General features: G+C 44.2%; 1 protein-coding gene across 1 annotated transcript in view; it reads left to right on the forward strand.

The window, feature by feature from the left end:
- The window catches only part of MYO7B (myosin VIIB), a 48,091-nt gene that overhangs the window by 30,532 nt on the left and 4,166 nt on the right, over positions 1 to 13,393 (forward strand). Inside the window, exons 31-45 of the mRNA XM_063407795.1 lie at positions 68 to 185; positions 278 to 404; positions 1,130 to 1,299; positions 2,001 to 2,182; positions 2,964 to 3,091; positions 3,632 to 3,789; positions 4,247 to 4,400; positions 6,248 to 6,403; positions 8,890 to 8,995; positions 9,112 to 9,225; positions 9,604 to 9,691; positions 10,749 to 10,855; positions 11,315 to 11,500; positions 12,357 to 12,473; positions 13,125 to 13,208. Coding sequence (XP_063263865.1) covers positions 68 to 185; positions 278 to 404; positions 1,130 to 1,299; positions 2,001 to 2,182; positions 2,964 to 3,091; positions 3,632 to 3,789; positions 4,247 to 4,400; positions 6,248 to 6,403; positions 8,890 to 8,995; positions 9,112 to 9,225; positions 9,604 to 9,691; positions 10,749 to 10,855; positions 11,315 to 11,500; positions 12,357 to 12,473; positions 13,125 to 13,208 — 1,995 coding nt within the window. The remainder of the gene's footprint in view (positions 1 to 67; positions 186 to 277; positions 405 to 1,129; positions 1,300 to 2,000; positions 2,183 to 2,963; positions 3,092 to 3,631; positions 3,790 to 4,246; positions 4,401 to 6,247; positions 6,404 to 8,889; positions 8,996 to 9,111; positions 9,226 to 9,603; positions 9,692 to 10,748; positions 10,856 to 11,314; positions 11,501 to 12,356; positions 12,474 to 13,124; positions 13,209 to 13,393) is intronic.

The raw sequence follows: 13,393 nt of genomic DNA on the forward strand, positions 1-13,393 counted from the left end.
TATTATCTGCAGATCATGCAAACCAGATTTTACTGAGAAAACCTTGGGTGTGTTTTTTTTCCTGCAGGCCCCATACACACAGGACCATCTCTCCTCTCAGACTGTGAAGGAGCAACTTGTAGATTTTGCTCGCTTTCAGTGGCCTTTGCTTTTTTCCAGATTCTTTGAAGTCACTAAATTTTCAGGTAATACCTGGAGCCTGGGCGTAGAGGATGGATATACTATCAATAGGAGAAGACTTGTATAGCACTGACAGGAATGTTTTCTGTATTTTCAGGACCCAGCTTGCCTAAGAACCACTTCATCATTGCTATAAATTGGAAAGGGATCTGCTTCTTGGATGAGTCAGAAAAGCGACTCCTTGAGCTGACCTTCCCAGAGGTAACTGGCATCCACACCAACAGGTGAGGGCCCCAGAAAGAAAAAATCTGAAGATGGAATCTCCCCCATATTCAGAAAGGGTGTACCTTCTCTGCCACCTCCTTAGGTGATTTGATCTGTTCCTGGAAAGGTGGTTTAGCCTAGGTCTGGGAAACAGAAAGGGAAAACTTCTGAGCAGCCTGTAAAGGAAATACTGAAAGGACTAAATCCTTCTAGCTGGTGTAAAGTGATCCTGTTCAGTCAGGAAGGTGTGAGGAAGCTCAGACAGGCATTGAGACAAGAATGACCCAAGTGACACAGTTAAGCTGTTGTCTGTTGTGCCTGCTGGGAGTTCACATACTTCTGGGGTGTCACAGACCAGAACAGGGTCACTGACAAAAGCAGTTAACCACTGCTTGCTCATGGCACACGTCCTTGCATCAGGTCACTCAGAGAAAAGGGTCTTGCATACACAAAAAAAACCCAACCCAGTGAGGATTGCCAGAGATTTAATTGTCAAATTACTCCAAAAGAAGGGTGTTCTTTTGTCTACATGGAAGCCCTTTTGTACAAAACACAGTGAAGTCCAGTAAAGCTGAACCACTTTAGTCCTTCACACTTACCAGGTCATGGGAAGGCAAATTAAGAACTACCAATAATCACTGTAAGGGAGTTCTCTGCAAGGAGGTGTGGGTGCCTTGGCTGTGTTTGCAGATGGGTTTGTAAGTTTTTCAGATGCTCTGGTAACAAATTGCTCAATAATACACAGGGCAGTGAAATCATTTGGACAGAGTTGCACTCTCATCACGCTTCGTGCCGAGGAATTTGTTCTGACATCTGTAAACAGTGTTGTCATTGCTGAACTGGTGGTGATGTTCCTGGAAGGACTGAAGAAAAGATCACAGTTTGCTGTGGCAATGCATGAGAAAAAATCCCAGGGTAAGTCTCATAACTTTTCTACAGGGTGGGCAAGAAATCATGAGTGAATCCACAGCACTTGTTTGAAGGTGTTCAAAGAGGAGAGGGAGAACTTCACCAAGAGTCGTTTTGCTGCCAGGAGGATGCATCAGCACAGCAACACCAAGCATAAGGCAATGGGATTCAGTACCTTTGCACACAAATGACCTTTCCTTCCTCCTTCTCCTTCTTTATATATTTTATTTAGATAGTATAGTGTCCAGGAACTCAGTCTGTTTACAGTAGGAAGTTGAATCTGGGCTCTTTGGAAATACTTTGCAGAAGAATTTCACAGAAATTCTGCAAAAACTGGAATTTTCTGTGGAATACAGGTGGCTCAAACAGACATACATGTTTAAAATGTAAACATTAACTTCAGCTACTTACAACTGCAGAGTTCCTTTCCATGCTTTGCTGCCAGTCTAGACACAAAGTCAGCATTCATGAGAAGGAAACTGAGTTCTGCTATTGCCCTCAGTGGATCAAAGTCAGGGTGTCAGAGGAAACAGAAGGGATTTCTCTGAAGTGTTACTGGAAAATCAACCATATTTACACAAATCACTTTCTACTGCTAACTGAATTCAGGCCTTCAAAATACAATTCCCTTGTCTTTCACATTGCAATCCCTTTGCATTTTCTCAGACTGTCAAGCCTGAACAGTATCCCCTTATTCTCTTTTCCAGAAGATCCTGGAATCCTGTCCTTCAAGAAGGGAGACTTGCTAATCTTCACTGAAGACAAAAGGCTGGATGCAGACTCTGGCTGGATCTGTGCCCAGAATGAAAGGACAGGCAAAACAGGGAATGTATTTTTGGAAGACATCTACATCATTCCTTCCCTCACAAAACCCTCTAGTCAAGTGCTGGTAAGGAAAGCTAAGCACTCCCTGTGAAAAGACTGGAAGAAGATAAAAATGTTAATATGGTTGAATTTTAACAGGAAGATAATTGTCCCTCCAAAGTCAGACAAGTTCGATACCTCCCATTGAAACAAAGCATTTAATTCTGTCCTGTCTGAAAACAAAACTAAACCTAGCCCAGACTCTAAGGAGAAGACTGGAGCTCCACAAAAGCAATGACTTAAAAAAAACACCCCAAATCTATTCACTGTGGGAGATTTCAGTGCCTGGAACTGATAGCAATTAATGGGTATGGGCGTGCAGTTGAATTTTTCTGCATTCACTCTGGGCTTGAGTGGTGATCACATTATGTTTCAGGAAAAACCCTGATGCAGCAGGTTACTTAAAGAGAATTTGATCTTTGAGGGAGCCAAGGTTTGTCTTTAATAACTCTGCTAATAATTTTGTCTTCAGTTTTCAGGATTCAGTATATTTTTACCTGTACTAACAGGTAAAAAGCAGAAAAACTGGTGGCAAAACACACTGGAGAGAAGCAGGTGCATTTAAAACATGTGTTGTGCTTTTGATAATCACATACATTTTAATGTCCACTGCTGTTATGTCTGTGTGAATTGCTTTTGAGTCGACTGTTCCCAGGTCTTTCTGGAGCCTCTGGAGATGCTGCTTTTGAGACAGAAGGTCTCAGGCAGCACAGAGGACTGCCTGCACACAAATGCTGAGTAATGCCTGACAGTGCATGCAGAGACCTGTCCCCACGTGACACCTCTGTGTGGCTGTGTTGTTCCAGAGTTTGCTGATGATGTCTCCAGACCAGAGGAGGACAGCTTCACAGAACTCCTTCACGGAGGAACCTGATGAAGAGGATATCAAGGTGAAGCCTTACACCCTGGAGGAGTTCTCCTACGAACACTTCAGGTGAAGTTCTCTGTGTAGAGTACGACCTAGGAAAGTTCTTGTTTATCAGTAATCCTTAAAGCCTATTATGTAGTGGCATCTTGCACTTCTGATTTTCTTCTTTTTGTTCCCTGTAATTATAATTTTGGATATGCAGAGATTCTGGCACATGGCCTGTTGTATCTTAAATCTGCAAAAATGCAAAGGAGAGGGTAGAAGAACCCCAGCTGGACTGACTTCTTTCAGCAGGCCCTATTCTTACTTCTCACCCCTTCTCCAGCACTTACCAGCTAGTGAGGATATACATCATCTCAGGCTTCAGAAAGTAAGGGGAAAATTAATTTTCTAAATACCCCTCTTCTTTTTGCAAGCCTCCTACCTTCTGGATGTACAGGAAACTACATTTCCCTGCTCTTGTTGACCTACAGAATCAAAGGAGATCTGAGATCACTGTCTTGTGAAAGAACAGGTCTAGAGATATGACTTTGTGATAATGAACCCCTTTGTTCATAGCAATACTGATCCAGTAATTTTGTATTGCTTGCACTTGTCTTCATTCAGGACTCCTGAGAAGGAATCCATCAGCAAAACTGTTCTCCAGAAATCCCGTGGGCACAGTCAGCTGTGGGCACATTCTAAGGAGCCTCTGAAACAGCCACTGCTGAAGAGAGCATGCACAGACCCTGATCTTCGGGATTTGGCCTGTCAGGCCTTCATTGATATCCTTTCTCTCCTTTCTTTGGGATATGAGGACACTAAGGAAGAGTTAGCTAGGTCCACTAAGCTGCCTCTATTGAGATACCTGAGCTACCCCACAGGGGATACATCTGCATAAATATGGAGCAGATCAAATCTGTTTCCCTTGTCTACAGAGGAAATGTTCCTATTTCCTCCCAGAACTCCACAGCTACTGATGGCTCACTTAAGTAATAATGTGGCTTTAGGAGTGAGAGAGATTTATTGCATATGCCCAGATAAAGCAGCTACTAGCACAGTACAAATCACAGCCAAGCAGCAACTGCTGCATAGGAAAAGGGAGTAAGGGACAGACAGAGACCCTCCTCCCAGTATTTGCCACTTAGACATCAACAAAGTCACTAACATGTTAGGATCCAGCTGAAACTTCCCATTTGCCTTCCAAAATTGGCCTGCTCTTCTCCTTAACAGCACATTCACCCATCATGAAATTCATGGGAGACTACCCCTCAAAACAGGCACATTCCTCTGTGGAAGTCACTGACCAGATATTCGTGCCAGCGATCCAGGAGGAGGTGCTGCGGGATGAGATTTACTGTCAGATTATGAAGCAACTGACTGAGAACAGAAACAGGTATGCAAACATCCTGCTCCTGCAGAGCAGGCCTCAAGTGCAGGGGGCATCAGGGACCCATGCTGCACTTGTGATGCAGTGGGGGCAGGATAAACAAATGCTGGAGTAACAGCTTCCCTTCCCTCTTCTGCTGGGCAGTGCAGTGGGGCTCACCTTTGTGGAGAGCTCAGGACCAGTCCCTGGCAGGAGAGGCCATGGAGCACTATCAATCATCCCCCCCTGAGCTGCTGCTTTGCTCCCCTCAGTGTTCTGTGCTCACCTCCTTGTGGTGCTGGGCAGGCAAGGAGTCACTGAGGCTCTCTGCTCCTCCGCAGTCTATAGGGGAAACAGGCACTGCATTCCTTGCATCCCTTCAGTGACTGCCTTGACTGCTCTCCATTTAAATTTCCCAACGGCAGCATCCCAACATAGCTCATGCTAGATTTTTACAACCAGTGAATAAATACTTTTGAGTAGTTATATTAATTAGGTTACATAACTACCTTGCAGAAGAGATTGGTTAGAGGCACCTGCCCACATAAAAGTCTCTGAAACAGGCTGGTGTTTCTTCTCCACTCACAAAATGATAATTTTATCTACTTCCAAGGAAACTGAATTGCAAAAAGCAGCTTAAAATAATATTAATTATTAACAAAATTATCTGTCTGTTTCTGGATGCATTGTGTTTATTTACTTATTGTTTTCTGTTTTACTGTTCCACAAGTATTACATGTAGTGGAACTTTCCTCATGTGTGTCAGTGTTGAATGGTAAATTCCCTTGCAAGCAGTGAATCTTACAGGCTGTTTCATGCATAGTCTGTAACCATGGTGCCAGTGCCACGCCTGATGTATTCCACCAATTTAGGAGCTGTTGTGAGCGGGATCACTGATGTGGAAAAAACGATGCTTGAAAGGTGGCTATTTCCATATTCTTTCACTGGAACAGCCAGAGCAACAAATCTTTCATCCTTCCCAGGCTGCTGTGTAGCGGACCACGTCCTGCTCTCACACAGACACAAACACCACTATCGAGTATAAATGGGATTAAAATAGTCTGTCTTCATCTGCAAAATTAGAACAGGGAGTGGGAATAAAGAAGCCACAATCTCTTTATTCAGTGACGTCTGATGGCCTTTCAGAGCCAGACATGCTGACTTTCCCAACCAAAACCACACCAGTGAGCATTTCAGAGCAATCCTTGGACGCCCCTGAAGTGTGTTCTGCTCCTGCTCTGAGACAGAATGACTGACCACCTCAGGGCTGCAGTGCCCTTCTTAATGAGAGGGCAAGGTGCCAGAAGAGCTTCAACTGGCAGATTTCACAGATGCAGAGGAAGAAGTGGATTTCTGCCTGAAAAATAGTACCAGCTTGATCTGGAGCATTTAAGAACTGCATCTGCCTCACTACATAATGCTATCAACATGTTCATTTTTCAGAACAGAACAGGAATACATGGAAGGGGAAGCCAGTGAATGCAAAGTGCTCATGCCCTGAGCAAATCTGGCCAGTGCAGAGGGCAGGTGAATACATCCACTGAGAAACCACGATGTGAATACATGGCTTTCCAAAAGGATGGCACCAGGGTCATTGCTGTTAAGATGTCTGCTAAACTGGAATTTATATTTATTCATGAGGTTTGCATCTGTCATGAGTATTTCCCATGCAGGACTTGGTACTGTCTTCACATGCAGGCTGTGGTTGTTGCACAGCAAATGAATGCCAAAGCCTGGGTGAAGGCTCTGTTGATTTGCAGCTCTCTGCAGAATGGGACCATGATGGGAGTGTGTTTCTCTTCCTTGTAGCTGGTGTGTGGTCAAACACAGAATTTTATGTGGCTGTAGCAGAACTGTTGGCTTCCTGTTCACAGGTACAGCGAGACCAAGGGCTGGCAGCTGCTCTGGCTCTGCACTGGCCTCTTCCCACCCAGCAAGTCACTGCTCAAACACGCCCAGAAGTTCATAGAGACACGTCAGAAAGAAACACTGGCCCCGGCGTGCCGTCGGAGGATTCAGACAGTAATGAGGTAAATAATCTGGCTTATAACCAGCTCAAAGTGTTCAAATGTCAATAATCAGGCCCCAAAAAATACACGAGCTAAAATGTGACTCTCACTTTCCTTTTCCTCTTTACATCTTGGGTTTTTTTAAGTGATCATTATTTTTAACTTTCTTTATGGCCTTTGAACCATAAAGAGAAGCCTGTATCATAGTTTCACTTTTTCCTTTCACAGAGTTAGCAGCATTTTAAAAAGTTCACCACCACACATAATCACTTGACTCCCAGAGCTGGGTATTTCAAACATCCTAAAGGGAATGCAGCTTGGAATGATGTCACTGATGATATTCTGACCTTACTTTTCTCTGGTGAGGCATCCTTGTTGAAAGGATCACTACAATCAATTCCTATTCTTTGGAAAAAAATCAAATGAACAAAGCCCTGGCTCTTACCTGGCTGCTCACAGCAAGGGACTTCTCCTTCCACCTGGCATAACCCAGGCTGAAGCAACAAGTCCCCCAAACCACAGTGCTCCCTGAGCTTCTGAGTGAGCTGTCGCTCTAAGGGACATGACACAACCAGAGAGAGGAGAAGGGCTAACAGGATTTCAGGAAGAATCAACTGAACTGTAGGGGAAAGTTTTCCCTAGATTCCTCCAAGTGCTGGAATAACCCAGCTTGCTCCTCTGAGAAGAAAACTTTGGCATCAAGGTTGACTTCAGCCTCCTCCCTTTTTGGTGCTGTGATTTGCTACTTGCCTGCCACAGACCTCACAAGTAAAGGATCTGCCCAATGATTTCTCCTTCCAGCTCCTCCATCTTCCCCTTTTTCTCAGGCTGGGCCACACGTTTGTTCTGTGGGCCCCACGGGTCAGGCTCTAAGGGAACACTAACACATTGGATACCCCCCTTGCAGTGAATGGGGTTTGGCACTGCTGGGGAAATGCCATCACACATTGAACTCGCTTTTGAAGTGTCTGAAAAATGCATGGCAAGGAATGCTATTCATTGTTTATTTCTATGGAGAAGACTGAAAAATTCCTGCCTCCCTATATCATGTGCTATTCGTGCTTTAAGCCCTGTTGAGCTGTACAGAGCTTCTTTAGAGAGAGCAAATAGGGAGGGGAAAGCAGAATGGGCTGTTTGGAAGGAGAATTTTATCTGCTAAACTGCCTCAGATCTGGAGCCTGGGGGATGGGAAGTGGAACAAAGATAAATCTTGTCTTCTAAGAGTGGTTCTTTTCCTAAGATTAAACTTGCATCTGCATAGAATAGAATAGAATATTTCAGTTGGAAGGGATCTTCAACAACCATCTAGTCCAACCTCTCCCTGTAAGTAATCTGGTCTCTTTGGAAAGGGTAGAACAGGCAGCTCAAAGGACTGACCTACAATACATACAGGGGAAGCCAGCTGAGCCCTTGGGTTCACACCTTTTCCTCCATAAACCACTTTACAGTTTCATCCCCAGAATCTGGCCAGGGAACGCCCCTGGTGGGTGTTACAGATCTCACCTTGGCAGTGAATTCCTAGCTCAGGCTGCCAGGAGAGGTGGTAGCCCTCTGCCTCTGCAGCCAAACTGCTGCAATTTCTAGAGCTCCCAGGGCTTCCTCTGATGCCAGTCAGGAACAGGTAACTGAGTAGGGCAGGTCCACACTTTGTCCAGTGCCTGCACAGTACAAAGCACAGGCTGTTCAGCTTGGTTACAGTCAAGTTTTCCTTCTCCAAATGGCAATACTCCTTTATTGAATGGAAAAAAATTAACTTTCAAATCCACACAATTAAAGCTTGGATTCAGACTAACCTCCTCCTGCAAGACCGACCCAATGTGAGCAGCCCATAAGGTATGGTGTTCAAAATACCTGAACAGCCTGCTCTGTGCCAGCAAGGACAGGAACTTACCCAGGAGGTAATTTGCTAGATTTGTTCTCACTTTAACTACATCAAGGTTTTGACATGACTGAGACTTCAGGGCCAGTTCATTTGCTTTAAAAGGCAGCTCTGCTCTGAGGTATAATTTCAAAGAACTGGGTTTGTACAGCTTAAGCAGCTCCTAGGTCAGTGATTGCACTCCAGCTCTTCCATAAAATGTAATGCTTTCAGCAGCTCTCCAGACCTTTTTGGTACTTGGGTTCCAAGTCATTTTGTATCTGAATACATATCTTTTTGCTGATGCAGGAATTAAGTAAAACTTATTTCTCCTTGTAGCCGTTATGCTCACACTTCAGTATGGAAAAATGCTGCTAAATCAGTAGAAGAGGCAATGGTGCTGGCTAGGAGGATGCCATATTCATGCAGCCTCCTTGCAGAGCAGAACAGACTTTTACTTTACATGCTAATAAACCCTTAGTTTCTTGCTGTTAATACACTGAATTTGCACTGGGGTGGAGGTCCTTTGGAGCCTGCCCCATTGCACAGTACTGCCGTTTTGGAGGGTGTCTGCTGTTTGGCTGGAGTACTGTTGTTCATTTCCTCAATGATTAAGCTCTTCTCTCTTGATGGTGGTGGCATTTTCCAGGAGTGGCTGCAGGAAGTGGGCACCTCATCCTGTGGAGGTTGAGGCCATCTTACAGAACAACACTAAGATCTCACACAAGATTTGCTTCCCCAATGAAACAGAACAGGTGAGTACCTACTTGTTTTCCCAGCCTTGACCATATTTCCAGCCATGACATGCTCATCCAGGAGCATGTGTGAAGACATTTAATATTATTATTTCTTCCTCCTTGTTATCTCATAGACATTTGACGTGGGAACAAACACCAAAATCCAGACTCTGTGTCAGAACATCGCTTCCAAACTGCAGCTGCAGTCCTGGGAAGGTTTCAGCCTCTTTGTGAAGATTGCAGACAAGGTAACTCCTTCTTGACTCTGGCAGGGCAGCCAGACATCCCCTCCTCAATTATTTATTTACCAGACCACCTGAACAATCATATGAAGCCAAGGACCAGAGCAGGTAATTACTGCTTCTGTCTTACTGACAGTGGGGATACAACCTAAACGTGAACCTTTGGGACCTGACAATTATTTTCAGTCTCTTGAAGAGGCTAGATGGAGAGTTTCTATCGTTCTTCCTCCTCCTATTTTTCTACTTCTTTCCTGCTGTAATTCTGACCCCTCACTGTAGACAGGGAAAGAAAATTCAGCCTGATACCTAGGTGTGTGGCACAGGCAGTATTTTATATGATGTGCTAACCCCTCCTTTCTCTCCTTTATTCCTTGGCCTCTGCAGGTGATCAGTCAGAATGAAGCAGACTACTTCTTTGACTCACTGAGGCAGGTGACAGACTGGAACAGAAGAAATAAACCAGGAAAAGATGGTAAGGAGAATGCCAGCATGCCAAGAAGCTGCATGAGAGGCTGTGTTGAACTGGAAAGCAGCTGATCCATCCAGTAGGATTCATTCCATCTTGGGAAGTATTTAGTAGAGTCTTGTATAATTTTTGTTTGTACATACATGGTTACTGCCTGCACCAGCAGCAAGATCCAGTGACCTGATGCAGCCAAGCACTGGCTGTCACAAACACCAGAACATTTCTGGGGGGGAATCTCTCCAGAAATTTTTAATTGGTAAAAAAGATTTTTTTGACCTGTTGTATCCAAAACACTCAGCTGGATGCATGCAAGTTAGATAGGTTGATCCTCAAATACTAAGAACCAGCCAACACATGCAAATAGGTTCTTTACAGAGTGTCACTCACATTTCTTGGGTTGCTAGAAAATTTCTAACCAGGTTATTACCTGGTGATCCCCAAACACAAGTTATGTTGTCAAGGAACCATTTGTTAGAATAGAACAATGTAATACTAGTAACAGCAATTCCTTCCACTTACCATCCCATCTCCCCCATGGATAATTTACATTTTGAAATCTACATCAAACTCAAACTCCACTCAAACTTCTCATCAATTTGTCCTGACCTTTGTGTATTTCAGGACAGCTGAGGTTCAATTCCCTGAAGCTCTGTAAATGTATCTAAGGCTTTCCAGCTTCTCTCAGCTGATGTAGCTTCTAGCAGCTCTGAAAATCACAGTATAAAGATGTGGGTGTACAAAATCACAACTCATTTGTAGATGCACAGCCATCAGAGGATATATTCACATGGGTGTAAGAGAATTTGGGTGTTGCACATGAGCACCAATAACAAACACTCAATAGTAGTCCCTCAACCTCTCCTCTATCTGATCATTGCAGGAGCAGCATCCAAGAACTGAAAACTAATAATTTTTGTCATCTAAAACGGCTTTGTGTTGTTTTGTTAGTAATTTTGTTTACTAGTAAAGCCATAATTACTTTCCTGAAGAAATTCCCAAGCCATTTAAAAACTGTAGAACTGTCAGTGACACAGAGAACACTAAGAAGATCTGATCTCCTCAGGGGCTGCTCTGTCTGTGGCATATGAGGTGTACTTCATGAGAAAGCTGTGGCTCAATGTCACTCCTGGCAAGGATCTGAAAGCTGACACCATTTTCCATTACCACCAGGTAAGCAGCTCCCAAAGCAGAGGTATCTTGTGATCCAAGAAATACCCCTGAGAAATTAAGTCTGTAGGAGTATTACTGTCTCCCTCTCGAAAGCCTGCACTGTAGAGCCTCCAGAGGAATGTCTCCTCCAGAGGGGGACACAGCTCAGCCTCAGAACAGATTTATTTCTCACAATGTTCATCCCTTAGCTATACTGAACATGTTAGGAGTACAGCTCCTTTACCTCACTGTACTGTGGAAATGCTTGTCTTGCTACATAAACCAGAGAATCACAGAAAGTCTGGGCTGGAAAGGATCTTTAAAGATCATCCAGAGAACCTTCAGAAGGAGCTAAAAGCTCTTGGAATATTCTTGGATTGTGTTTGGCAAGACTCGCGTCCTGACCTCACAAATTCAGAACGAATAAGTCAATGTCTGCTCTATCCCATTCTGCCTGGGTTCAGTGCTGGTCTCTTCCAGGAGCTGCCAAAGTACCTCAGAGGCTACCACAAGTGTTCCAAGGATGAAGCTGTGCAGCTGGCAGGGCTGATTTATAAAGCACACTTCAACAACGACCGCACACAGCTCGCAGCCATCCCCAAAATCCTGAAGGAGCTGGTGCCAGACAATCTGCTCCGAGCAGTGTCCCCAGACGAGTGGAAGAAGGTGAGAACATCAGCTTTCCTTGGTCATATTACATGCACAGAGCTTTAGAGAGACAACACACTGAGCCACACTACATTTCTGATCTGATGGTCTTGAAAGTACTCCTCTTTGTGGAGCAATGGTGGTGGATGTTGCTGGATTTGCCAGCAGGATAGCAAGAGGATTTGCCTCTTACAATCCAGTTTTTACACACTCTACCAAAATTCTGAAAGATATCTGCAGGCCTGGATGGCTCATCTAAAGTGTGCATCTTTCTTGGAGATGCTAATCTATTTCCAGTGCTCAGAAAAAGAATTAAAGATAGGAGAGTCAGTGAAAGGACTCAGAAGTTGAGGATATTGGACAGAAATAGAAAATTAAAGTGTCTCAGAAGCATTTCTTGGCAGCAAATCAATCTCCTTGCACTGTGTCCATGCTACTTACAGCAAAAGGCTCTTTTATCCACAAAAAGGGCAAGGAAGTTTCAGCAGGTACTTACTACTTAGTCTGCTGAGGAAAATACAGGACATTCTTTCAAAGACAAAGGGAAAATTCACCCTCCATATTTCAGCCAAAGATGTAAAACATTTCTGAGGGTGTTGAACACTGGCAGAGTTTTATCTCACTTTGCCCCCTGCCTTGAAGTCCATTTCCTTGGGTGCTGGGCTTCCTTCACCCAGCAGAGCAAAAGGGATCACTGGAGGGTTTTGGCTTCACCCTCCCCCCTGGTGTAGCACCTCTTTTCATTTTCAGTTTTCTGCTGCTGGGGCAAAAAGCCTGATCATGGTGAGCTGATTCTACCTTTAGTGCTAAGGTAGGCACTGGAAACCTGCCTGTCTCCAACTCAAGTGGCTTTGCATCCTCTTTTCCTGAACAGAGCATTATTGCAGCATACAGTAAACACGAAGGAAAAACTGTGGATGAGGCCAAGATTGCGTTCTTGAAGATGATACACCGGTGGCCAACATTTGGATCAGCCTTTTTTGAGGTGAAGGTAGGTTGGAAGGCTTGTGAGAGTGGATTTGGTAGTAGATCAGTACCAAGGGCTACAGACTTGACTGTAATTCCGTATCTGAAAGTAAAAATACATTATAAAGCTGAATTCCTGTAATCTCTTGAGGAAAACCTAGTTCTTCTCAAGCTGGGAGATGGATTCTTTATCCTTTCTGAACTATGCTTGTTGTTTACTGGCAGTGTTGTTCCTCTTTTTGTAATACCTCTACTACAATTGTGTAGTAGCTGTAGGGGGCTAAATTGTCCTGTCATTGCTCTCCACAAGAAAATGCTGCCAAATCTTATCTCTTTGGTGACTCTTCCCTCAGAACAGAACTGTACTAATCCTCTCATTCTGGAGTGGATACCACCCAAGAACAATTTCCCGCGTGTTTCCTTTAATTTCTCCTCACTAGGTTCTTAAACGGTTTGCCATCAATCATTAAGCCTGTTATCAGACAGCACAGTAAATACTGGAGCTGATTCTGCTGTCATGTAGCATTTGCTCAAGTCATCAGTATATGGCCAGAATGTTTCAGTGTTTGTTTGGGACAGAGAACAAGCAGCACTGGACACTGTTACAGGTCCCTAGGCCCCTGATACAGATAATTTCTCAATTTTCTGCTTATCTTGGTGTGTTACTCATTTACAGCAAGCCTCGGAGCCCAACTTCCCAGAGATTGTACTGATTGCAATCAACAAGCAAGGAGTCTCCCTGATACATCAGAAGACAAAGGTAACAGCTGCTTCCCACAAGTCCATCTGAGGAAGGATTGAATGGACACTGCTAATTTAGGGACAGTGACAGCACCTTGCCCAGGAATGGCAGGAGAGGATGGAGGCTCTCTAATCATTTTCTGTGTGAAACTGAAGAAAACGTTATTGCTTCCAATCACTTCTTTGCAGTTTCTACACTGGAAA

The sequence above is a fragment of the Prinia subflava genome, chromosome 11 (assembly GCF_021018805.1).
Source record: "Prinia subflava isolate CZ2003 ecotype Zambia chromosome 11, Cam_Psub_1.2, whole genome shotgun sequence".
NCBI lineage: Eukaryota > Metazoa > Chordata > Aves > Passeriformes > Cisticolidae > Prinia > Prinia subflava.